Consider the following 27705-nt stretch of genomic DNA (forward strand, 5'->3'; position numbering starts at 1 on the left):
GTGCCATTTGCATTCTTGAGTCCAGATTGAGACACTATTGTGTTGTGGGAATTATTTGTTAAGCAACCCAGAGGCTTTGATAACAAAAGTATTAAATGTTCTTCAAAATATCACATATATCCTGATGGGGAGGGTCACCCTATGACGAGCCAGATGGAGAATCAAATAAATTCAGCTTCGTAAACAAGTGGTCTGCCAGCTTTCAGAAGAAAGGTTGACCTGAGCTCACACAAAAACTTGGCATTGAATTAGAAGATCTGTGTTACTGTTAGGATGAAAGATCTGAGAAGGGTATGGCCTGAGAAAAACCAAAAATGAAATGAATATTGATTTACTGAATGAAGCAGGGAAGTGAGATAGCTGGAGGAAATAAGGATTGGTTTACAGGTGTCAGATTGTTTTACTTAACAGATGATGGTTAGCTCTTTGGGATAAAGTCATCTGAAATTCAGCTCCTCATAGGGAGGAAGAAGAAACTACACTTCTCAATGTGGTGACCTGCTTAATGAACTTAATGATTTACAACTATAATTCTGCATTCAATTACAGTCATAAGTTGAACACTATGTACATTGTCTTTGTTTCTCTTTTCTTTCTCATGTTTCTTCTTTCCCTACCCATCCTCCTTTCCCTTCCTTTTCTCCTTTCCCTTCCCGTCCTCCTTTCCTTTTCTTCTTTCTTTCTTTCCTTTCTTTCCTCCTTTCCTTCCTCCTTTCCATTCCTTTCCATCTCTCTTTCTCTCTTTCTCTCTCTCTCTCTCTCTCTATCTATCTCTCTATCTCTCTGTCTATCATCTATCTATCCAGCAAAAGTGTTGTAAAATACAATCCTCCAACTGTTGTCCCAAGGATGCTTTTTGTTCAAGAGGCAACTGGACTTTTTGGTTTTTCTTTGAAGATGTTTTGCTTCTAATCCAAAGAGCTTCTTCAGCTCTGACTGCATGGTGGGTAATAAAAATATTACAACCTTTGATGCCAAAGTAGCTTCCTGTTTGGAAGTGTAGTTTGCATCCTTTAGATTCGTTGAGGCAACTTAGAGGTTTGTCTGTGTCCTCGGGTCACCTGAGTGGTGCAAATGACTGTGAAGTTAAACAGAATGTGAGGCAACTGGCAGTTGGAACAGAGTTCTTTTCAGGTGGGGAGGGGGAGTAGAACTCTTTAGCATCAGAGCGTGTTAATAATAATATACGAAATACTAATATTCTGATGGTCATTTCAAAAAATCCTTTCTTAGTGAGCACCTAGAAGCCAAGAGGAACATACAGCATGTGCCAAATTTCAAGTTTGTAGACTTTGCAGTTCTGGAGATTTCATGATGCTGCGTGAGTGGTATTTCGCTTTTATATATAGATTTCTATCTTACCACCCCATTAGTAAACAAGTAATTTTGTGGAATTTTTCTGCTGTAGCAGTTTTCATCACTTCCCAGAATGCTTTTTGATCAAAAATAATTTAGGAGTTTTTGAGATCCTAACAGATTTTGAACATTTATTTCATCATTGATCAAGTCTGAATCAATATCACACAAAACAAGAACATATATAGACATTATTTTCTTCCACTGTTTCTCATAATAGTAGGTGGTTTATTATCTTTTTAATCATTAGAATATTTTATAAAATCATACCATACAGAAAAAAATCTTATTTTCTTCCACTGCTTTCAATATATATGGTAATTTTTGTTAAGTGACAAAAAGACCATAATTTACTTTATCCTACCATTTTTTCTTAAGTGCTCCTGCTAGACCGACCAGTATTTTTTTTATTACAAATCCAGAAGCTATTAATAAAATAGTGTTTTTACATTTGTATTCTTACCAGAAAATAATGACAAAAGTCTCAGATGTTTTCTATATTTTTATTAGTAATTAATGCATTCTCTAGAAACGTCATATCCCCAAATAAACAGCCCTGTGCACTTGTTTTAATTAGGTGTCAATTTTTAACAGTGAGATGGTGGTAACAATCAAAAAACATTTCAATAATTTTTTTTTTCCTGAAAAGCTATAAAAGAGAAGGAATGGGTTTTCCCATATACAATTCCATTTATTTTGAGATATTGCCTTTTTAAACATCTAATTTCCATGGTTTTTTTTAAAAGTATCTCTCCAATGAATGATTGCAATAAATAAATGTGTATAATTTTCTTGTCTTGGAGAATATCCTTCTGTACCATTAAGTTTTATGCATAAATTCAAATTCTATCAATTGTCCATTTAGAGTGAATTAAAAATCTCTCATTTTTTCATGGAAACCTCAACCCACATCCATTATAACCAGATTAATGCAGTTCCTAATATAAACTTTATAAGTTCACCCAACTCTATGATGGCTCTAAAACGGTGTAAAACCAACAGCAATAAAACCAAAAACAGGGGGGGAAATGTTGGAGATTAGATAAAAATTGTCCAGGACTGTTGGATCTGGTAATGGCTTCCTGAGATAGAACCTAGGAGAATATCTGGCCTTCAAAGAGCCGTATATAATTTTCATGTATTAAAGCTATATTGAATAAATTATATATAAAACCTATATAGTAAATCTGTTACCAACTGGGAGCACCTTTGTTAAAAATACTGCTTTACATAAAGGTTTACCACTATAGGCAGCCCTTGACAAAGTTGAATCAGCCTACCATCCTTCCAAGATGGTAAAATGAGGATCCAGATTGTTGGGGGAGATATGCTGACTTTGTAAACTGCTTAGAAAGGCCCGTAAAGCACTGTTAAACGGTATATAAGTCTAAGTGCTATTGCTATTGCTGCAGTTAAGACTGGAATGTCATTTGCTAAGCGAGATGGTCATTAGGTGAGTCGTACCTGATTTTATGACTTTTTTTTGCCATGGTCATGAAGTGAATCATGCAGTCATTAAATGAATCCCGCTTCCCCCAAAATTTGATCATGTGACTGTGGGAATGCTGCATAAGTGCAAGAACAGGTTGAAAATCACTTTTTTCAGTGCTGACATAATTTCAAATGATCATTAAATGAATGGCTGTAAGTTGAGGACTATCTGGATCTTAATACTGTATTTTCTAATTTGACCCATCATTTATTTTGACCTTCCATTATTAAAGGCAACATGAGTTTAAGTTGAAATGTTTTAATGTACAATCTGAAATTTGGAACATCCCATCCTCCTTCATAATGATGTAAATATAGCAAGCTGCTTTTTTGAGACTGTTTTGAACCTATACACAATACCTCCTCTTAGTTATTGCTAATTTAAGCAATAGGTTAGCTTTCCCCAGTGATTATTTAAGACAAAAGAATACTGTCTTCTCATTCATTGGGTTCTTGTCATCTTTGCCATTCGTGGAGGGCTCCCATTGCTTTCCCAACCACCAAGAAACTCACAGCCCCCACATGAACACAATAATGCACTGAGCTCCAATAGCGAATAGTACCCTCAAAGCTACGCAAGAGGAAACCTACACACACATAGTCATAAGCCCTCATCTTCAGCAACCTGTGTGTCCAGTTAGCACAGATACGGCCAGAGGGGGAGAGATGCCTCAATAACCCATCCTCCATGGCCTCTTCAGCTACTAGGCATAATGGGATGGTAAGGAAACTAAGGTGATAGCCGGGGCGGAGTCCATGCCAGTAGGCCGAGATAGCCATAGTCCATGCATACCTAAGAAGAAAATGGTCTTGTCAGTCCTACAATCTTTTTCTTATTCCAATTCAAGCATCAATTTATCTCAGAATTCTTCCCTTGTCCCACAATCATTTCTAACACTGTCATGGTTGTTGTTAAACCTAGCTCAGTCTTTCCTACAAAACTGTTGGACTTCATCACCTAGAAGCCTCCAGCTAACACTCCAAAACTCTTCAGGTTGACTTTAAAGATATGGCGATTGAAAATTAACCTATTATAGGAGAAGGAGTAGCAGAGCCTGTGGGAGGAGACAAAAGAGGAATTAGCCTAGAGTCTCTACGTTGACACAAATGGACCCACACATGCAACCTTCTACAATGCAGTAACAAATCTGGGACTAGAACAACTAGTAACCAACAACACTAGACTTAACAACTGCCTCAATCTCATCTTCTGCAATAGTTTGAATTCAATTTACGGAATACAAATTAAAGAACCCTTTTCCAACAGTGACCACAACATGATTGATTTTTGTCTCAACATACATCCACACAAAAATCATCACAACGACAGAATCCCCTATTATAACTTCAAAAAAAAGGCAACTATGATCTTATAGACAACGATCTCTCATCCCTTGATTGGCAATTTCTATTCACTGGATGCAATACTGTAGACCATTACAACATATTTTTACTTGAAGTCAAAAGAGTCATCAAATTATATGTACCAATAACAACTCCCAAAACCAGAAAAAACAAATTACCCATAACAATAAGGAAACTTCAATCCAAAAAGAGATCACTTTGGCAGAAAAACAAATCTGGTCACATTGCCAACTTCAAAAGCCAATACAAAAATTTATGCCACCAGATAAAGACCGAATGCACCAATTATCACATTAAACAAGAAGAAAACCTTCTATGCACCAATTCCACCCACGCTTTCTACAATTTTGTAAACAACAAACTAAAAGACTCAAGGTCCATCCCACCCCTGAAAGGACCTAATGGTAAAGACTGCAACAACGACACTATTAAAGCCAACCTCTTTAACACATTCTTTGGCTCAGTATTTGTAAACAGCAACGGATCATGCCCAGTATTTCGTAGTCGAACCACAGATAACTACAATGATCTAATACATATCAATTTTACAGAAGACAATGTTGAAAAAGCACTATGCAATCTAAAACCATCTCTATCTATTGGACCGGATGGAATATGTGCCTACTTCTTAAAAAGGCTATCCACTGCCATAGCTGAACCTCTAAGCATAATTTTTGAAAAATCTTTCAGAACCAGCTCCTTGCCAAAACTATGATCACAAGCCACGGTCATCCCCATCTTCAAAAAGGGAGACCCCAGCCAAGTTGAAAATTACAGACCAATCTTTTTATGCTGCGCCATCTGTAAAGTCATGGAATCAATTATTAACCAATCCATCATCCTCCACTTAGAAACAAACAACCTACTCTCTAATAAACAATTTGGTTTCAGGAAAAAACTATCCTGTAATCTGCAACTCTTACACTGCAAAAACATATGGACTATACAACTCCATCAAGGCAAAGCAATAGACTTCTGTAAAGCCTTTGGTTCAGTGGTACACGACAAACTACTCCTAAAACTAAAACCTTACGGTATCTCTGGACACCTGCATAACTGGGTAGAAGCATTCCTGTCAAACAGATAACAAATGGTCAAAATTGGGTGTGTCCTATCAAATTCTGTACCTATCAACAGTGGTGTCCCCCCAAGGCAGTGTTCTAGGGCCAACTCTTTTCATACTCTGCATAAATGACCTCTGTGATCATATCAAGAGCAACTGCATTCTCTTCGCTGAGGATTTAAAGCTATTCAACACCACAGACAATACTGCTACCCTTCAAAAAGACCTTGACTATGTATCAGAATGGTCAAACAAATGGCAACTTCAAATCACAACAAATAAATGCTCTGTCCTACATATTGGTAAAAAATTCAGAAAATAAAATACAGGCTGAATAGTCAAGACCTTGTTGACGATCCAAACCCTGTAAAGGATCTTGAGTACTCATCTCTAATGACCTAAGTGCTAGAGCCCACTGTAACTACATAGCCAAAAAGGCATTAAGAGTTGTTAACCTAATCCTACGTAGCTTTTTCTCTGGTAATATCACACTACTAACTAGAGCATACAAAACATTCGCTAGACCAATACTCGAATACAGCTCATCAGTCTGGAATCCACATTATGTATCTGATATTAACACAGTTGAGAAAGTCCAGAAATATTTCACAAGAAGAGTTCTCCACTCCTCTACTAGTTGCAGAATACCTTATGCCACCAGACTTGAAAATCTAGACCTAGAAAACCTAGAACTACGCCGCCTTCGGTCCGATCTAAGTATAGTATATAAAATCATACATTGCAATGTCCTACCAGTCAATGAATACTTTAGCTTCAACCATAACAATACAAGAGCACACAGTAGATACAACCTCAAGGTTAATCGCACCAAACTTGATTGCAGGAAATACAACTTCAGCAACAGAGTGGTCAATGTCTGGAATACTCTACCTGGCTCTGTGGTTTCTTCCCCAAACCCCAAAAACTTTAACCTTAGACTATCTACTATTGACCTCACCCCTTTCCTAAGAGGTCTGTAGGGGGCGTGCATAAGCGCACCAACGTGCCTACCGTCCCTGTCCAATTGTTTCTTTTATTCTTCTTATATGTATCCATGTATTCATAACTATGTTTTTACTTATACCTATTATCTTGTAAGCAATTGACAAACCAAATACATAAATAAATAAATAAAATAAGTCCAACTCTGCTTGAATTCCACTAACCCTTATCTAGCATTAAAATAGTGCTATTTGTTAGTTGATTATATTGCTGGGCATAGGCATGAGCAATAAATCAGCTTAATGGAAACTTAACATGTAACTCTGGTCTTTCATGCCTAACACCTAAATAGAAGACATAAGTTTGGGAAATGATTATTTATGCAACTTTCATTCAAGCCCAAAGCACTTTGTGAGTTCTCTTAAACTCTATTTGGTTTTCTCATTTCCCCTTTTTTCAGTTACAGGTTGCTGCTTATGTCCCTTCCCAAATTTATCTAATCACCCACATTTTCCATGCATATAGTCCATATTAACCAGTGCCCTCTACTTTATAATATCTCTGTCAACTACTTCATTTTTCATCCCCTTAATTTATTGGTTTAACAACTGAAACCAATCATCTTTTTGTGCTACATTTTTATTGCTGCTTCCCACAATTCTCATTTACATATTCATATCAGACCCAATTAGTCCCACAATCCTGAATCCCTTTTTCCCTTCAGATCTGCATCATTGAAGAGCCTTCCTTGCTTGCCTTCAAAACAACCAATCACTGTCTAGAACATTGCTTCTCAAACTTGGCGACTTTTAAGATACGTGGACTTCAACTCCTACAGTTCTGGGAGTTGAAGTCCACACATGTTAAAGGTGTCAAATCTGAGAAATATTAGTCCAGAATTATCTTTTCCAACTTCTCCATAAAACAGTTCCACATCAACCCACTTACCTCACTTCAGCTTTCATTTGCCCTAAGTGTTCTTTTATTTTAATACAATTTCACGTGACTCACCTTATGGCACGGGGAAGGAAAGACACATTTTTGTAGGTGTATTGGTAAAACCACCATTGGACAGTCATGTTCCAACAGTGAATGCCATCCTTCACCTTGATACAAAATTCTGTACCGTATGGATCAATGTTTCTGATTGTCTCATAATCATAGGCAACACATCCAGTTTCCACATCAGCTAACCTGCTTGTTCAAAAAAAGAGAAAGAAAATCTTTTATATAGGTTTTTCACTCTGGAACTGACTGGAGACATGCAGCATTCTAACACTGGAATGACCAGAAAGACTTGAGTTAATACAATTTTTAAAAATTGTCATTTGATTTAAATAGCTTACCTTCTAGACGGCAAAAGGGTGCAGACCAGACCTCTGTATAAAATACCTACAGGGTTATAGTCTTCTGAACCAAGAAAGGATCAACATTTTCATAAAATAATATTTTTTTTCATTTATATCTTGCTTTTATTATTTTTTATAAATAACTCAAGATGGCAAACATATCTAATATTCCTTCCTCCTCGTATTTTCACCACATAACAATGCTGTGAGGTGAATTGGGTTGAGAGAGGGACTGGCCCACAGTCCCGCAGTTGGTTTTCATGCCTAAATGGCACTAGAACTCACCATCTCCTAGTGATTGGCCCAAAGTCCCCCAGCCGGTCTCCTGGCTTGTAGCCTGGTGCCTTAACCACAAAAATTAATGTTTTTCTAAATTTAGGGTTCATTCATGCATCCCCTAAATTGCCCTGTGAAAATGTCTTAGGCATCTAAAGCATAATGACATGACCTCATGATACAGTCTTCATCATAGAATCTCCAATCCAAATGCTCAGGCTGCATTTATCTGATCCACTTATTCATGAGGTATTTTCTGTCTTCTTTCAACATCGCCTCCAAGGCAGATCAAGTTCTGACCAGTGACAAAACCCCTGGTCAAAAAACCTGTCAAAACTCATTCCAGCCTCAGCCCAAATTAAGAAGAGTGATGGATGGATGTTTTTCTTGCCTGCACAAAATCCACCAGGACTAGTTAAGGAAAATACATTAGGGCATATGCTGGTTTTAGTATCAGGCAGAACAGAAATCAGTAGATGGCAGAGAGCTAATAATGCTTATTCTTTTGTGCCACAGCTGTCAGAATGTATCTTTAATCTACTCTATTCAGACAGTCCTCCACTTGCAATCACAATTGGCCAAATTTATGTTGCTAAGCAAGGCAGGTGTTTAAATGAGTTGCACCCAATTTTGCAACCTTTTTGCTACAGTTGTTAACCGAACAACTTGCAACTGTTAAGTGAATCACACCATTGTTAACAAATCAACTTTCCCCTTGATTTTACTTGTGAAAAGAAGCTCCCTGAGAAGTCGCAAATGGTGATCACATGATCCTGAAACACTACAATAATTAGCTGGTTGCCAGGCATCCAAATTTTGATCACATGACTGTGGGGATGTTGCAATGATCCTAAGTGCAAGTGTTGTGACCTGCCAGCTGCCAGCAGAGCTGGCGGCAGACTCAGATGATGAGGAGGTTGGGGAGGAACTTTGGCCAGTTCTGGAGTCTAGGATGCTCTATGTCAGATGCAGAGATAGAGCCAGGGTCATCCGACATTTCCACCGGAGAGGCAGCTACCTTTGGCGGCTAATATGAGTGAGGAGGAAGAACAGCTGGAGCCTGTTCCAGACACATGTATGCGCAGAGCTGTTAGGAGAAGGGAACAATGGAGGACAAGGAGTCGACTCGGGAGGCAAAGCATACATGAACGCTGAATGGCCCCTCCCTGCTGGGGAATAAATAGAAGGAAAGGGGAGTGGTTGTTATAGGAGACAACAGTTCATATTTCTGAAGATTTTGCTCTTTGTGTTTTGTGCCACAGAGACTTCTTGCTGGAACTTAATTTGCAGCCTGGGAGCTCGCAAGGAACTGATAAGGTCTGTTGCTGCTGTTAACTCTTTGAAGACTATTGCCTGGACTTTTCAGTGGGTGAATGCAATTAATTCACAAGAGGTAAATAAAGAGAGGTTTTTCGTGACAAGGAGTCTGTTTCTTGCTTCTACTAAGGCTGGGTCAGAACAGCAAGGACCACTTGTAAGTCATTGTTTTCAGTGCTAATGTAACTTTAAATAGTTGTTAACAAATGGTTGTAAGTCAAGGACTACCTATACGGTTAGTCCTCGACTTACGACCACAGATGAGCCCCAAATCTCCCACTACTAAACAAGGCAGTTGTTAAGTGAGTTTTGATCTATTTTACCGACCATGTTTGCCACAATATTAAGTGAATGACTGCAGTTGTTACATGAATCATATGGTCATAAAGTGAATCTAACTTCTCCCATTAACTTTGCTGGTTGGGAAGATTATTAATTACACATGATTCTGGGATAGGGCAACGGTCACAAATATATGCCAGTTGCTAAGTGCCCAAATTTTGATTACATGACCATGGTTGTGGTGCAATGGTCATAAGTGTGAAAAATGGTCATGAGTCACTTTTTTTCAGTGCTGTTGTATCTTCAAATGGTCAGTAAATGAATGGTTGCAATGTCAGGGCTAAAGGGTTGTTTTTTTCTTTTTAGCCAAGGAAGCGAATGTTTTCTAAACTCACCGGTTTAGAGATAGGTATTCCACAGTTGGTCCTCTGCCTGGTTTTGAATTGGCCCAAGTTGGATACGCTCCAAGGCCCGCAGTGATGCAGGCGCTCTCAGCACCATACCAGGTTATGTAGTTACGCACGCGGAAGACAAAGGAAACTGGCATCATGTAGAAAAGCCGGAAATAGAGCCCTTTTTCATAGAAGGCAACATTTTCCACAAATTCAGGGGGGCAGATGTAGGAGACAGCCAAAAATGTAGTGGCGAAGACAGGCATCATCACCAATCTGTAAAGCAGCGGCTTCCATGTAGGAATTTCAGAAGGATTGGGCTGATTCAACCAATCATGATATGTACGATAGCGATAAAATAAGCCTGGATTTTAAAAACACAGAAAAGAAAGCAATTAAAAAAAAAACATACAAGGGGCGGGCAATGAATAACTAATGATTTGCCACCTCAGGAATTCTAGGAGTTGAAGAACACAGGTCATCAAGTTGCCATAACTGTCCACCCCTGGTATAAGAGAATATGCAAAATTTTAATAATCCGGAATATTTGTGGCTTTTTCCACAACATCAATTCCCTTAATTCAGAGCCAGTATCTTGGTTGGGAATTATGGGAAACAGCATCCAACATATTTAGAGAGCTTATATTTTGGAAAGACTTTGGTAAGGTTGTGTATGATTTTGGAAAGAATGCCAGGATTTCCTAAGAGCACAACTCTGTTTTTCTCAAGGATTTGGCAACAGAAACAATCTCTGTTGCTTTAACTTTTTTCTATGAGTTTCTCACAAAGCAAAAAAAAAAAAAAAAAGCTATAAAGGTGGAAAATTGATGAAAGACATACAGACTAATACAGAGGTCTTCAACCCCAGTCCGTGGACAGGCACCGGGCCACAACATGCCAGAAACCGGATCATGGAAACATGTGAAGCCTCATCCGCGGGATGCAGGCAGCATATGAAACCACGTTCCCTCCGGTCCCCAGAAAAAACTCTCTCCACAGAACTGGTCCCTGGTGCCCAAAAGGTTGGTGGCTGCTGGACTAGTAGAAAGTATAGTCTTTTTTTTTCCTGATAAGCAAGGTAATGTCCAACACACTTCTGTAAAAATAGAGGGAGTCCTTGATTTACAGCCAATCACTTAACTAAAATCTGAAGTTACAACAGATTTCCTCAAAGCTACTTACAACCCATTTTCAAAGTTATGATGACCATGTACGCACACCCAGCCACGATTCTGTTTGGGCACTTGGCAACTAGCTGACCTTTTCAACTGTTTGCAACGTCCATTGAAAAGGCAAGCTAGTTTCCAAATGAATCTTGTAACTGGGTTGTGTGTATGCAGCCATTGCTTAATGATGTGGCATTCACCTAATAACTGATACAATAATTGTCAAAAATTTGGATCTGGTTATGTCTCAACTTATTACCACAGTAATGATCATAATGGCTTAAATTATGACCATAAGTTGAGAAGGACCTGTAATAGAACCCACGCTTACACTAAATGATGAGGCACAACACCAAAATCAACAGAAAGCTGACATAAGAAGCAGACAAGAGGGCAAAGCTCTACCTTTTCCTTTAAAAAGAAGTCTTGTTACCAAGAATAGCTCTTCAGCCCAAGATCTTCTCTTATTGATAACAGAACAATAGAGTTGGAAGGGACCTTGGAGGTCTAATTCAACCCCCTGCAGGAGATCTTGGCCTAGACCATTTTGGACAAATATCTGTCCAATCTCTTTCAAACAACCTACAACGATGGTGCACCCACAACATCTGAAGGCAAGTTGTCCCACTGAATAATTGTTCTAACTGTCAGGAAATTTATTCTTCGTTCTAGGTTGAATCTCTCTTTGATAAGTTTCCATCCATTACTTACAGTATCTTGCCATCATATGGTGTTCGGCTTGGTTCGGGTATTTTCCCACGTCATTGTAGTTCTTTTAAAGTTGTAGCGCGTTTCAGCAGAATCTCATCTGCCATCATCAGGCTTCTGATGATACAGAATGATGAATACAGAAGCCTGATGATGGCAGATGAGATTCTGCTGAAACGTTGCTACAACTTTAAAAGAACTACAATGACGTGGGAAAATACCCGAACCAAGCCGAACACCATACATGTAAGTACCCGCGAAAACTTAAGAAAACATATATATATATATATATATATGTGTGTGTGTGTGTGTGTGTGTGTGTGTGTGTGTGTTTTCTTAAGTTTCGCGGGTACTTACATGTATGGCCTTCAGCTTTGTTCGGGTATTTTCCCACGTCATAGTAGTGGTGCTTTTAAAGTTGTAGCAACGTTTCAGCAGAATCTCATCTGCCATCATCAGGCTTCTGTATTGTGTCCGTCTGTGAGTCAGACTTTTACAGTGGTTTCAGATTTAAATTTGGGGCAGCCTATTGCTGTGCCAGAATGGTTTTTCTTCATCCTGATTGGTTGGGAGTCTTGGTCTGTGTTTATTGGTCTCGGGGTTTGCTGTGTTCTGCTTGATTGGTGTCTCTAATATCTTCTGTCTGTTTTTGGCTCTTTTGTATCTTGATTGGCTGGCAGCATTGTGTTACTTTATTGGAGGCCTTTAGTGCAGCTTGGCCGGGTAAATGGACAGCTATCATTAGTTAGGAAGCTGGGTTTCATCTGGGTGCCTGGTTGGGATGTGTTTGAGCTGGAGGTATCAGGGGGATCTGTTTGTGCCCAGGTGTTTGCCTGGCTTGTGGTGTGGCAAACACCTGGGCACAAACAGATCCCCTGATACCTCCAGCTCAAACACATCCCAACCAGGCACCCAGATGAAACCCAGCTTCCTAACTAATGATAGCCGTCCATTTACCCAAGCCAAGCTGCACTAAAGGCCTCCAATAAAGTAACACAATGCTGCCAGCCAATCAAGATACAAAAAGAGCCAAAAACAGACAGAAGATATTAGAGACACCAATCAAGCAGAACACAGCAAACCCCGAGACCAATAAACACAGACCAAGACTCCCAACCAATCAGGATGAAGAAAAACCATTCTGGCACAGCAATAGGCTGCCCCAAATTTAAATCTGAAACCACTGTAAAAGTCTGACTCACAGACGGACACAATACAGAAGCCTGATGATGGCAGATGAGATTCTGCTGAAACGTTGCTACAACTTTAAAAGCACCACTACTATGACGTGGGAAAATACCCGAACAAAGCTGAAGGCCATAAGGCTGTCAAAAGAAAAATGCATCACAAGAATTTGTACCTGTAACACATATTTCACTTTCTATTAGGGAATTCACCTACCAGTCATAAGTCCCACATAGCAGTAACTGTAGCACAGTATCTCTGGCAGTCCAGGTATTTCAGGAATCATGCCAATTGCATTTGATGTCACTTCCTGTTCCTTCACCTGAATGAATTCTTGCACATCATGGGCTATGCTCACCATCTGAAGACATCAATCAAAATACAGGAGGAAGGACTTAGTTAACCCAAGAACTCTTCTTACCTTAACCAACCAGAGTTTAGGCCAGCTACCTTGAGGGTGAGCAAAAGTTGCACAGATTTGGTCAAATGTGTTGTCTGGGGAAACTTGAAGGAGGTAAATTTGTGGAAAAAGAGCAGGTATGAAAATGTCCATCCTAATGTCAGACAGTGAGAATGCCTATTTTAAAAAAGAGAACATGTAATGGTTAAGAAATCATCCACATCATAATTTCAAGCATATACATCCCTCTATTCTTCTTCTCACCTCTATTCTAACCAACCATGCCTTTTCATATTGTTGAGATGGGGTTCACAGTATGTGTGTGTTTATAATATAGGTATAGGTAGTCCTCAACTTACAACAGTTCATTTAGTGACTGTTCAAAGTTACATTACTCAAACAAGTGACTTATGACACATCTTCATATTTACAACCGTTGCAGCATCCTCGTTGTCACGTGATCAAAATTCAGACAGTTGGCAACTGACTCACATTTATGACGATTGTGTAGTGTCCTAGGATCAAGTGATCACCTTTTGCAACTTTCTGACAAAGTCAAACCAGATTCACTTAACTGTGTTAATAACTTAACAACTACAATGATTCACTTAACAACTGTGTCAAGAAAAGTTGTAAAATGGGGCAAAACTCACTTAAAAAATTTCTTATAGCAACATAAATTCTGGGATCAATTGTGGTCATAAGTCAAGGACTACTTGTATACTTATATGTACATACAATTTCACCACAGCTTTTTATAGGGTCTGATCTGTTTCATTGCCATCTTCCCATGGATACTTTCTATGCTTTCACTTCTAACTTCACTTCTGTGCTAGGAAGAGAACAGGAAGAGGAAAAAGTAACCCTTTTTTTTGAGTTTCTGGCATGTCAGCCCCTTTGTTAAACTACCCTTGCTGATATCTGGGTCTCTTCTCCAGTTCTTTCCACCAGCCCCTTTGCTCAGCAGATCTCTATTTTGGGCTTTGTGTGATCCTGCTGGATTTCCAACTTTCCTCTCTCCTCCTTTATACACAGAGAACGCCAACCCACACCATACACAACAATTTTGGGAATACCCAACAACTCCTCCTCCTCTGCTACTTAATGCTTTCTTATAGATGGGAGCAAGGTGTTTAATTAGACACTAAGCTTGTTACTGTTCATCAAGCCTGATTTTGTCCCTCTCCTCCAGCCAAGATCCTTTAACCATTGTGCCTACTGCATCTTCCCAAATTCATCATGTCAGCCCTCCCAGGTAAACCAGACAGGAAACGCAACTAGATAAACTAATTCTACTTTATTGCAGGGCTATATCAGCAGAATCTTGCAAGTGTGAAAGTGTAATTTCTCATCACCGCTTTTAACTGCTTGGTTCATTAAGACGAGAGCTTCCTAAACTTTTTTTTTCCTGGCCATTAAGCCACTGAGGGCTCCTGCCTCTCTTCTCTGATGGTTTCCTGGGCAATATTTCTTCTCTTCATTTCCCAAGGTCATCTACACATCCCATTACATCAACTCATCCTGCAACATAGGCCCACGCCTAAAGAGCTCACCATATCCAAAGAGTTAATGTTTCCTTCTCCATAATCCCTGCCTATATGTTTCTCAGGCTCTCTACTAATTTATTTTAAAATTAGGAGCATTGGGAAGTCAAATCTCATTTTGCTTTGGAGATTAAGTTCATTTTCCTACAGCTGCCCTGCACATTGTTCTTCTCTTCAGACTTCCAACCTTCAAAACTTCCCAGACTTTCAAACACAAACACCCAAAACATACAGCTCCTTGCAATACTTTGCTTAATCAGATGGGGTTTTTTTTTTTGGTCTATTTACTTGGGTGAGATTTTGATGATAACCCATGTCCCCATGATAGTGACAAAGGAATGAATGGTGTGGATGCCACAAGCAGCCAGCATAAGTCCAAGGCCCGCGGCAGCTGCCCCATATTTCTTGAACTTCAATCCTATAGAAAAAGAAAGGAAAAGAAATGTCCACCACCAAATATCCAGACACCAGTCTGAGAATTTAAGACTGTGGGTATGAAAATTAGAAAGTTGGTAACAGCCAGATTTGTGCAACAACTTTATTTTATCAAACTTTCAATTTATCTGAGTGGCTTAGCTTGCTGGGAAACTCAGAGAGTTTGATTACTTTATGGTTCAGTCATTCATTTTCAGGGAAAATGCGTTAAATCAACAGCCAAGAATCGATAGAAGAAAAAATTTGTAATTCGGGGGTTGAACTGCAGAATCCTTGGTACTCTCTGAGAGTGATGGTTTTCTTGCAGAAGTTTCATTATCAAACTAGGTGACATTATCAGCACGGGTAATGAAATGTTTGCAAGAAAGCCACCAAGCTCAAAGAGAACCATGGACCCAACAGTAATCAAATTAAAGCCATAATTTTTAAAAATTAGAAACTGCACAATTCATTGGGTGAGACTGTGGCCATCCTCGTTCTTCAGCATCTTCTTTTAAAAGAATCCAATTATCTTTGATGGAAAAAAATATCACCAAGTTCTGACTATGTATTGCAAAGCTCAAGATTAAGGCCAATAGGGTGGTCTCACGTGTTATATCAAATGATAATATGATTCTGTCTAGAATGATACGAAATGCAGGCATTATAGCCCATGAATTGCGCTTTGACATAAGAAAGCTTTGCATAATGTATGAACATCCCCACTGTGGTTTAATTAGCAAGCCATGGCTAAAACAAGTCTTTGCTAAATGAGAATAAATCTGGCCATATTGTAGTTTTATCTGGAATTCTTATTTCTCTGACTTATTTCAGTCTTTATCTGGAATTCTTCTTTTTTTTTTTTCCATCCCAAAACCAAGTGCATGTCCAATCCCCATTTTCTAAGTTTCTGTATCTTGGGAGAACTCTTCTTTCAGCTCGCTCCAATCAGCCTTTCAAAGTCACCAAGCTATTGGCAAGTCCTGCTGGCCCAAAACCCAGGAGAATTTCCAATGAAGACCATAGCAATCTTAGCACTCACCCCTTTTCTTGAAGATGAAGCCAATGGGAATTGGAGCAAACATGAATGCTGTGTAAACAAGCCCAACAGACGAAATTGTATCTGCCAAAAGATTCAGAGTGAAGCTAGTTACAGCCAGAAATGCTGGAAGACAAGGTCACCATAAGTCACAGCATCAGCCTTAATGATGATTGGAAAATAGGAAGTGATCCAGCAGTTTTGGACCACAGACAGGCATGATACTGATGTGTAAAGCAGGGAGGACTGATCTTGCATCCAATGATTCGGATCTTGATGGCAAGGATAAGAGGCTATTGTTTTAATGCAATGATGCACAATGGAATCAAACAACCATGCTGCCCTTTCCTCAAAAAAAATTGAAACACAGTGTACAGTTAATTTAATTTGCAACCACAAGATACAATTATGAGCTGTGGATTTTGATAATTTTTAAAGTGAGTTAACGAGTTGAGGAAGACTAATGAAGTCTCCGTCACTCTGAATTTGGTTCTAGGTGGCTACATGTTTCATGTTTTTCTTGACAATTCTAAGAAATGAGTTGCCTTCATCTACTTCTGAGATGATTTTCAACTTCCCAATCTTTAAACTTTGAGTTGGAGAACAGAATAACAGAATTGGGCGGGACCTTTCAGACCTTCTACTCCAACCTCCTGCTCAGGCAGGAAACCCTATATCCTTTCAGACAAATAAAACTTCCAGTGTTGAGATATTGGAACATTGCTACCGTGTTTCTCCAACAATACGGCCTCCACCAATAGGAAGACCCAGCATGTTTTCTAGGCATAAAATCAAATTAAGCCCCTCCCCCCAAATTTAGGCCTAGTTTAAAACATGCAAAATAGGGGGAAGGGTGGGGGGACTTGCCATTTGGAGTGCCGTTGGAGCTGCCGCTGCCGTTTGGAGTGCCGTTGGAGCTGCTGCCACCGTTTGGAGCTGCCGCCGCCGTTTGGAGCTGCCGCCGCCGTTTGGAGTGCCGTTGGAGCTGCCGCCGCCGTTTGGAGTGCCGTTGGAGCTGCCGCCGCTGTTTGGAGCTGCCGCCGCCGTTTGGAGTGCCGTTGGAGCTGCTGCCGCCGTTTAGAGCTGCCGCCGCCGTTTGGAGTGCTGCCGTCATGTTTGGAGCTGCCGCTTCCATGTTTGGAGCACTGCCGCTGTTTGGAGCACCACCGCCATTTGGAGCGCCGCCGCCACTCCAAACACGGCGGCAGCTCCAAACACGGAAGCAGCAGCTCTAAATGTGGCGGCGGCACTCCAAACAGCGGCGGCAGCTCCAAATGGTGGCGGCAGCTCCAACAGCACTCCAAACGGCGGCAGCAGCTCCAACGGCACTCCAAATGGCGGCAGCAGCTCCAATGGCACTCCAAACGGCGGCGGCAGCTCCAATGGCACTCCAAACGGCAGCGGCAGCTCCAGCGGCACTCCAAACAGCAGCAGCAGCTCCAACGGCACTCCAAACGGCAGTGGAATGGGCAGAAGGGAAAGCAACAGTGGCAGGTGCCAAAGGTCTTGGGTCTGCAGCAAAGGTGTTTGGTGGGAGTAGGGAGCTCTCTGCGCTTCGCCATGATCACCCGTTAGGAGCGGCTGGTGGCGAGGCTGCCCGCGGGGCGCTCTAGATGAGGATGAAAGGGAGGAAATTAAGTTACCCCCGAAAAGACGGCCTAGCCGTTTTATCGGGGCTCAAAAAAAAAAGGCCCGGCCTTATTATGTGAGAAACACGGTATTATGTCATCCCTAGTCCTTCTTTTCTTAAACTAGACATACTCCTAGATATACCCCATACATCTATTAGAGAGAACCTTATACAGCAGTGTTTTCCAACCTTGGCAAGTTTAAGATATGTGGACTTCAATTCCCAGAATTATTCTGTTAGATATGTTATGAGGAGTGAAGGTCAGGAAGAGAGGCGAACAGTTAAAAAGGAAAAGAATGCAGCTAATTCAAAGCTAACTGCCAAAAGCAGAGTTTGTCAAGGTTACCAGGCTTATAAGTTAAACAGATTTCAAGAGAGCAGGCAAGACTGAAGTCTCCTCCTGCAGTTTATGGAAATATGCTGCCTCTCCCTGGCTACACTCCGGATTTGACTGTGAACAAATGTATTTCCTCATAGCCTCCCTGCCTTTTGCAGCTGGAATGATAGAGAGCATTCTGAAGAGGTGGGTGGCATTGTCAGGAAGGGTCAGCCATTTTTCTTTTGGGAAATGACTGCGGAATGCTGCAAATGGCTGTCATTGAGGGCTGATTGCCAAAATATGGTCATGTGACTGGGGGAGACATACTGGCCATCTGAACTTCAGAACTAGATCATAAGTACTTTTTTGGGGGGGGGAGTTCCATGGTAACTTTGAACAGTTGCTAAGCGACTGATCATAAGTTGAGGACTACCTGTAATTACTGATTTATGTATTAGTCCAGTGTTTCGCAAACCTCAGCAACTTTAAAATGTATGGATGTCAACTCCTAGAATGCTGACTAGGGAATTCTGAGAGTTGAAGTCCATACATCTTAAAGTTGCTAAAGTTAAGAAACATTGCACTGACTAGATTGTTTGCCTATCCAAAAATGAGGCAAGGGAAAAGGAACCCATTTTAAAATGCCTCCCCCTTCACAGACCAACTTATATGGATTATAAAGACTCTCAAGCCATACTCAAATATCCCAAGTGATTTTTTTTCATCAACAGCTGGGGAATTACAGGTAGTCCTCAATTTACAACCACATCTGAGTCCAACATTTAGGTTGCTAAGCAAGACAGTTCTTAAGTGAGTTTTGCTCCATTTTATGACTTTTCTTGCCACAGTTGCTAAGTGAATCACTGCAGTTGTTAAGCTAGTAGCACAGTTGTTAAGTGAATCTGGCTTTCCCATTGATTTTGCTTGTCAGGTCACAAAAGAGAATCACATGACCCTGGGACTGCAAACATCATAAATATGAATCGGTTGCCAAGCGTCTGAATTTTGATCCCATGACCATGGAGATGCTGAAATGGTTGCAATTCAGTGGTGGGACTCAAAAGTTTCCACCACCAGTTCTGTGGGTATGGCTGCAGGGATCGATCATGTGCATGCGTGCCAAACGCGCGATCGTGTGCATGCGTTAAAACACTAAAAACTAAGCTACTGCACCACTCAGTTGTTTTAGCACAGCAATCCGCTCTACTGCGCCAAACAGCTGAGAGGTTAAAAAGGACCTAGGAGCAGGGGCAGGCGGGTGGGCCCAACTGCAGAATGTCAGAGAGACTCAAAGTGAACCAGTTCTCTGCCAGCTGATCTTCGGCACTACCGGTACACCAGAACCGGGCCGAATACAACCACTGTTGTAATTGTGAAAAATAGTCATGTCACTTTCTTCAGTGCTGTTGTAAATGAACTGTTGTAGATCGAGGACTACCTGTACAGAATGATCCGACCAAAGGAATTAATCTCAAACTATCCCAGATTGAACAGAGAGAAGTCAATATCTGACTTGGAGGAAAACAGATATTTCGCATACACCCTACTTTCTTCCTGGGACTTTCAAAAAACACCTGGCATCTAAATGCTTGTACTAAATCACCGTGGCTATTTTTATTTCCACATGTTCCTGCAGAGTCACTTTCACTTTCTAATTCATGTAAGCAGTGCTAAAAACCTGAAGCCCCAATCAGCACAGTAAGAGCAAGGCCAGTTGTAAGTCATTTGTTTCAATGGTGTTGTAATTTTGATCAAATGGTTATAATTTGAGGACTATCTATAAGTGAATTTGCATTACAAACCTCACCATCCCCATGAATAAAACTAAGCAAGGCAGGTAGTCCTCACCTTAACAACAGTTCATTTAGTGACTGTTCAAAATTACAACAGCACTGAAAAAAAATGACTTGTGACCATTTTTCATACCGATGACCATTGCAGGATATCCATGATCGTGTGATCAAAATTCAGGTGCTTGGCTGGTTCATATAAATGATGGTTGCCGGATCCCAGGATAATCAGGTTTTGCAAACGTCTGATGAGCAAAGTCAATAGAGAAGCCAGATTCACTTAACAACCATGTTACCAACTTAACAACTGCAGTGATTCACTGAGCAACTGTGGCAATAAAGATTGTAAAATGGGGCAAAACTCACTTAACCAATGTCTCACTTAACAACATAAACTTAGGGCTCAATTGTGGTCAGCTGGAAATTTGCCGGAGCCCTGTAGGCCTCAAATAACAAAACAAAAAACAGGAATGGAACAGGGCAAAAGTGAAACTGACAATTTCCCTCAATGCTCAATGGACAAACAAGAATAAAAGTACAAATAAAATATGAAAATGACAGTAACTAATGTTATGCAGTGGAGATGATGGAGACCAAACATAAAGAGCAGATTAACCTACTCATTTTTTTCGAGGTTGCATAAATAGTCTTCATGCAAACTTTGGAAGAGACATCTTCCTTCACCCAACACTCCCTTTCAGCCTCAGCCAAGCCCAGTTAAAGGTGGTAAGGGTGGAAGGGAAATTATTCAGGGTCAAATCCCTACATTTTTTAAAAAATTATGATTTCAGCTCTTTAAACTTTTGCTGCTTTGTTAGCATTCTTTACGTTATTATTCTTCCTGGGGGGAAAAAAAGGAAGATAACAGAAGGAATATTAGATATGAACAACCAAGACAGAAGGAAAGTGCACTGGCAATTTATCACAGACAGGGGGAACTAAATTCAAGTGGCAAAAAGCTCGAAGAAATAATTCAGCATGCTGTATTCCGAAAGTTTCTGCTTTAATAAACTTAGTAGTAAACGAAGTGGAGAAGCTCTAAGCTCTACTTTCTAAGATTCTGTATCTAGCCTCAAAGTAGCATTAGACTCAACACCCACAATGCAAATTACTTAAATTGTTGCTTTCCGATCTTGTCACATTGTGTGGGACCCGAGCTTAATGTTACTGCTGCTACAATCACTGTAGCACCTTCTTCCTTTATGACAGTCGGTTGGAATGAGTAGCAATCCGGGTCACCCTCCAAAAGCCAGCAAACCTAAGCCCAGCAGCCCGTCGGTTTTAACACCCCCATCTTGCTCACCTTCTGTCAAATGGCGCCACAAGTTTGACCAGGCATTGCCCATTGCGAGTGCAGACAGTCGGACAGTCGGTGGACAGTCGGATCGCGAGCGTGAACACAACCACTCCTGCCAAACTTCGCTCAGAAGGCGACTTTATTTAGCAAGGGGAGGAGAGAAGGGAGGGACTGCAACCCGGGGCGTGTCATCTACTTTTCCGATTCTGGCCGTGAACTCCGTCCGTAAAAACAAATAGGAACAGGCTAGAATGTCATATCTTGCAAGCTTAGAGACACGTGCAGGCATGTCTACAGATGATAAACAGAGACTATGTAGGTGTCCTCAGGAAGGCCACTGAATGTCTTTCTTAAAAGAAAAAATCTTAAAGGCACAAATTACATCTATCAATTTGAGAGGCTGTTGCTGTAGTATTAACACAACTTTCAGTAATCATCCCGGGGTTACCGCTCTTCTGCACCAATTAACTCTAGAGCCAAACCCGATGAAGCGAGATAGCGCGTTCGAACCTGTCTGTCGAAGGCCACCGTATCGGCGCTTTTTTTTTTTTTAATGCCGCCAATAGGATTCTGGGATATGTAGTAATTTGATGTATAAACCAGATAATCCCATAAGTAAGAAGTAATTAATGATTTGATACAGTAGCAGGCAAGATCGGATGCCTGTGCCGTTTGTTTGGGGGAGTGGCTTCTTCTTACCTAATCTGACCCATGCTAACATGTTTAATTTTTAAAATATATTTGTTAATTTCTGCCAGCGTGCTTGTTTGTATGGACTTTCTATCTATGTTAAAAAGTCCACATTTTGAATAGAGAGGACCATTGGTTTGAAAGAGAGGTAAAAGAATCCATCTGTGTTAGAATTGAACAGCTCTCCCTTACAGAAGGGGAGAACTAAGACACCACCTGTCTCCAGTCCACAACGCAGCCCTTTCAGCAATTCCAAGAAGATTACACAACTAATTGCACCTTGATTCAGGTGAACCTGAGGGCACAGATAACCCCCCAAATGCAAGGGTCTTCAAATTTGGCAAGTTTAAGACTTGTGGACTTCAACTCCCAGAATTCCTGAGCTAACGTCGCTGGAGGAGGAATTTTGGGAATTGAAGTCCACAAGTCTTAAAGCTGTCCAGTTGCCTTTTGAAGAAAAAAGCATCTTTGAGATATTGGAAGAAATGTCCATCTAGGTTCAGTTCCAAGTGGAAAGAAAGACACTGGAACCACGGAGACTGCTTGGAAGGATGGTTTAATGGTGGACAGGACCACATGGTTTGAGGTTCTGGGCAAAATTGAGCACATGGGTATGAGAGGGAGAGAGATTTATACCCTCTATTGCACTTTGAATTTGCTTCCTGTTCCTGTGGCAAGAAATGTATTCTGATTGGTTGTCATACTCTCACGGGGCCATGCAGGTGTAACTTTGTAGGTTGTCTTGAGTCCCAGACTTGATTGAATCTTGCTGGGTAATGTAATGAAAGGGCTTTGGGTAATTCCCTTTATGGCTTAATGGCTTTGTCCTGGTTTGACTCTGAGTGAGGGCTAATCCTATCATGGATATGGGAGACAAGGGATGGGCAGGAATGGGGAATGTGACCTTGGTGTTCAGTACCAGTCTGGTGTTCTGTCCCCTTGCACTAACCTCATTTTCCTGGTCAGCAGATCTGTGGTGGCCCTGGTCTTAGACTGCTGCTTTTAAATGTCAGATCAGCCTGCAATAAAGCTAGCCTAATTGTCGATTTGATCCTCGAAGAGAAGGCTGATCTGGCTTGTATAACCGAGACCTGGCTGGGCCCGGAGGGAGACGTTTACCTTGTAGAAACATGCCCAGCGGGTTATCAAGCTTGGCACCAGTCTAGACCTCAGGGTCGGGGAGGAGGTGTGGCTGTTGTTATCAGAGAATCTCTAGTAGCCTCCAGAGGCACTGTTCCACAAGTGCCCGGCTGTGAGACCCTTTTTCTTAGGTTGGGCTCAAGGAACCAGGTGGGATGGCTGCTGCTGTACCAGCCTCCTTACTGCGTGGCAGCTTCCCTATTTGGACTCCTGGACCTCAACGCAGGGCTGCCGGTGGAATTCCCTAGGCTTATAGTTCTGGGGGATTTCAACCTGCCTTCTCTAGGGGTGGGGGCGGAGGTAGCCCGAGATTTCATGGATACCATAACTTCCATGGGCCTGTCCCAGATCATCCAGAGCCCGAGTAGTAATAGTAGTCACACACCTGATTTGGTGTTCTTATCGGAGCAGTGTCTATGTGACCTGGAATTGGTGGACCTGTCCTTGTCATGGTTGGATCACAGTCTGGTGGCCATGAGTTTTCAAAAGCTGCACACACACCGCCCTGCAGGGAAGCAGGACCTATTAGATTGGCCTGCCCCCATCGACTAATGGATCCGGATAGGTTCCAGAAGGAGCTGGGGGTTATAACTGCAGATCTACTGTGCAGTCCACCCGAGCTCTTAGTCACTGTTTGGAATAGGGAGGTGACTGAGGCTCTGAATAGGATTGCACCCTTGCGACCTCTCCTCACGCATAGACCTCTCTGTGCCCGGTGGTATACAGAGGAACTGAAAGGGATGAAATGCATGAGGAGACATCTAGAGCGCCGGTGGTGGAAGACAGGAGATGAACTCGATCGAACATGGGTAAGAGCTGTTACTAAGGCCTACCTCATGGCAATTCGTGTGGCAAAGTGTAAATACTTCTCCACACTAATTGCATCTGTAGATAATCACCCAGCAACCCTCTTTAAGGTGAGCCTCCTCCTCCTAGGGAAGGAGGAGATTGAGATCCACCTGAAGGGGAGCGCTGAGGAATTTGCGGATTTTCTGGAAGACAAAATCGCTCGACTTCATTCCCATTTAGATGCCGGCATGGTTGCTGTCCCAGTGAAAAATCCTGAGGCAAGTTCTTGCCCTGTTATCTGGGAACGGTTTAACCCTGTTGCTCCTGAGGAAGTGGACAGGATCCTAGGGAGTATGCGTGTGAGCACCTGTATTTTAGACCCATGTGCCTCCTGGCTTGTGAAAGCTTTCCAGGAGGTGACAGGTGGGTGGACTCTGGCAGTGATTAATGCTTCCCTACAGGAGGGCATGGTGCCCCAGCACTTTAAGGAGGCTGTGGTCCTCCCTCTTCTTAAGTACCATTGCTGGACTCCACCCGGTTGGATAATTTCCAATCTGTCTTCAATCTTCCCTTTTTGGGTGAAGGTTGTTGAGAAGGTGGTTGTGCAGCAGCTCCAGGGGTTTCTGGATGAAATGGATTATCTCAACTCCTACCAGTCAGGATTCAGGTCTGGATTTGGGACAGAAATGGCATTGATTACACTTCTGGATGATCTCTGATGGGAGCAGGATGGGGGTAGTGCATCCATCCTTGCTCTACTTGACCTCTCAGCAGCTTTCAATACCATTGATCATGGGGTTCTTCTGGGGAAGCTTTGGGGGATGGGAGCAGGAGGCCTTGTGCTATCCTGGTTCACTTCCTTCCTCTGCGTCTGCTCTCAGTCAATGTTGATAGGAGGGGAGAGATCCAGCCCTCGCCCACTGCTTTACGGGGTTCCGCAGGGCTCGGTACTCTCTCTGCTCCCGTTCAACATTTATATGAAGCCACTGGGTGAGATCATCCGTCACCATGGACTGAGGTATCATCAATATGCTGATGATACTCAGCTGTATGTCTCGGCCCATGGTGAGTTAAGGGTTGCTGTGTCCTCCCTCTCGCAGTGCCTGGAGGCTGTTAGGAGCTAGATGGGGAGCAATGAGTTGAAACTAAACCCTTGCAAGACCGAGTGGCTCTGGGTTTGGGGTTCGTTGGCTCAGGGAGAATTGCCACCTTTGGTCTTGGATGGGGTGGCACTACCCCAAACAGACCCTGTGCGTAATCTAGTGGTTTTCCTGGAGTCACAATTCCTGCTTGAAGATCAGGTGGCAGTCATGGCCAGGAGGGCCTTTGCGTAACTGCGGGTTGTGCACCAGTTACACCCTTTCCTGGTCCCTACTCACAGTCACTCATGCCCTAGTCACTTCCTGTCTTGATTATTGCAACGCGCTCTACATGGGGCTGCCCTTGAAGAACATCCAGAAGTTCCAGTTGGTGCAAAATGCAACGGCCCGCAGTATTTTGTGTAGACCCTGGCGTGCACATGTTTCACCTCTCCTGCGGGAGCTGCATTGATTGCCAATTTGCTTCCGGGTGCAATTCAAGGTGCTGGGTATCACTTTCAAAGCCCTTCATGGCTTGGGACCAGGTTATCTGAGGGAATGTCTCTTGCTGGTCACATCTACCCGACCCATTAGAGCGGGGAGGCAGGGAATGTTGCGGGTCTCATCCCTGAGGGAGATACACCTGGTGGGACCCAGAAGAACGGCCTTCTCTGTGGTGGCTCCGTCTCTCTGGAGCATCATTCCCCCAGAGATTAGAATGGCCCCCACTCTAGCACTCTTTCCGAAGGCACTGAAGACCTGGTTCTGCCAGTGGGCCTGGGGAACCCAGAGCAGGATGGAGCCTATCAAATGGCTAGTGTGATCCGCTGTCATCGGGGTGGGGGATGGGAGTTGGGGGGTGATTTCCCCCCAGATTTTGTTCTATTGTACTTTATTAATTTATTTGATTCTTTTTGTTAGTTTTTATTGGTTTCTTTTTTGGTTTAAATATGGTTTTTTTACATTCTGTAAGCCACCTCGAGTCACCATGGGCGAATAGATGGCAATATAAATTCAATAAATAAATAATGTCTTGAGGGTGAAGGTCTTTTGTGTTGTAGATAAGCTGGCCCAGATTTTTGTTCTGTAGATAAGCTGGCGCCAAAATATCTGCTGGGGCTGAGTTTCTGTGTCCCTTAAGATTTCTATTTCTCTTTTAGAGAAAATATTCTGCCTTTTTAATATTTCCTAGAATACTTCATTCTTCTAAGAGAGGGGTGGGTGCATAATTTTATATAAACTCACCTTTTGTGCTAGGGAAAATATTTTTTTGCCAATTATTTCGCCGTCAGCACATTCCAGGGTGGCATCAGAATATATTTGATACTCATGGTCAATTTGAACCATCATTAAGGAAAACTGTTTCTCCTTTTTGCTGTGTTTTGGAGGAGCAGGACTGTAGACTTAAGACAGCTCTGGAATGCGGGGGGATACAATTACAAAGGAACAGAAAAGTATCCCTTGGCTCCCAAAAGGGGAACTTTTTTTTTTTTTAACAAGTTTTATTAATTTTAAAAACAAACAAATCATCATCAACCATTACATATTTGAACCTTTTTCCATTATAAATTTTACAAGTCAGATAAAACCTTATCTTATACAATACAATTCTATTTTAGACCATTTCTAAATGAGCATAAAAACATCTCTTGTCCTCTATTTCTTTCTGACTTGATTATCGTCATTCTCTTTCTGTGTTTCTAAAAGGTTTCACCAATACTTCTCAAAAACATAAACAGACACAAACAAACATATAAAAGATCTTTTAGTAAAGTAACTTGGCCCCCGGTGCCTCTCTTTATATGGGCTTTAATTATATTCATGCTCATCTTACAGATCATTACCTATTTTATTTGCCATTCTGTATCTTCTATATATACTTCTCCACACATTTCACTCTTCATAATTCCATCTTATTCAATCCATCTTAATTTAAATCATTATATTTGTATCTTTTGCCCATCCTTTATTATCCCTCTATCTCATTCCTTATAATGAAAAAAAAAAAAAATTTCTCCTGAAATCTCTAATCAGAGTATGATGCCTTTCTATCCTCTCCCTAAATATTAGATTAACATTTAAAATGACACCTAATATCCAATCTGATTCTGCTTGGTACATTCTATCTATTAATTTTTACTTTTAATAACAATAAAAACAGAGTAATAAATCAGAAATGTTTAAATACATAGTATCCTCCTAAATACGTAGTTAAATAATAAATCTAAATAATAAATCTTATAGCATTCTCATTGCCTTTCCCTTCAATATTTTATTACATTTTAAAAATCAATCATTATTAAACATTTCAACATTTTAATTTCTTATTAACTCTTAAGCCATTCTAATTTTCTATTTCTAATACAAATATTAGAATACCGTCTTATGTACCTTGCAAAATCTTTTTAAAGAAAATTTATACTTTACCCTTTATCCCTGAAAAAGATTCCTCTTTTCCCATCCAATTTTAAAACTTTGTGGCTTTTCTCCGCCTTTCCCCTTTCTTTTCTTCCCCCACCAGATCTTCCTACCCCGCCTTCTTCTAACCTATGTCTTGCTGGCATCCCTTCTCTGTTGTATTCCCTTTTTCTCTTGTTTGCTATCATTGTATTTATTTTGCATCATATTTTTCTCTTTCTTAAATGTTTTTTTAAATCTTAAGTCCTTCATTTTCCTCGCTTT

At 41.2% G+C, this 27705-nt stretch overlaps 2 protein-coding genes across 5 annotated transcripts; one reads left to right on the plus strand and one right to left on the minus strand.

Moving 5' to 3' along the window:
- Positions 1 to 1845: 1845 nt before the first annotated feature.
- LOC113421801 (membrane-bound acylglycerophosphatidylinositol O-acyltransferase mboat7-like) lies at positions 1846 to 21859 on the minus strand. 4 transcript variants are annotated; one of them, XM_087948386.1, is made up of 9 exons: positions 21708 to 21859; positions 21332 to 21616; positions 16293 to 16373; positions 15125 to 15254; positions 13343 to 13469; positions 13109 to 13253; positions 9837 to 10197; positions 7229 to 7411; positions 1846 to 3640 (listed from the first exon to the last, which is right to left on the minus strand). In XM_087948386.1, the coding sequence occupies exons 2-9, from the start codon at positions 21372 to 21374 to the stop codon at positions 3304 to 3306; spliced, it is 1407 nt and encodes a 468-aa protein (XP_087804512.1). In that variant the 5' UTR covers positions 21375 to 21616; positions 21708 to 21859; the 3' UTR covers positions 1846 to 3303. The 4 variants fall into 4 exon arrangements, with proteins under 4 accessions (XP_087804512.1, XP_026538185.1, XP_087804511.1 ...); XM_026682400.2 differs by having other exon boundaries at positions 21332 to 21851; XM_087948385.1 differs by having other exon boundaries at positions 7229 to 7414; positions 21332 to 21812.
- Positions 21860 to 22731: 872 nt separating this feature from the next.
- LOC148129316 (uncharacterized) lies at positions 22732 to 25068 on the plus strand. The gene is given in 4 exon segments (XM_087947450.1): positions 22732 to 22737; positions 22985 to 23662; positions 23665 to 24222; positions 25045 to 25068. Coding segments are annotated over 4 exon segments (1266 nt in total).
- The last annotated feature ends 2637 nt before the right edge of the window (positions 25069 to 27705 follow it).

The sequence above is a fragment of the Notechis scutatus genome, chromosome Z (genome assembly GCF_049901735.1).
Source record: "Notechis scutatus isolate UNSWTSFEM ecotype Mainland chromosome Z, rNotScu1.2, whole genome shotgun sequence".
Lineage (NCBI taxonomy): Eukaryota > Metazoa > Chordata > Lepidosauria > Squamata > Elapidae > Notechis > Notechis scutatus.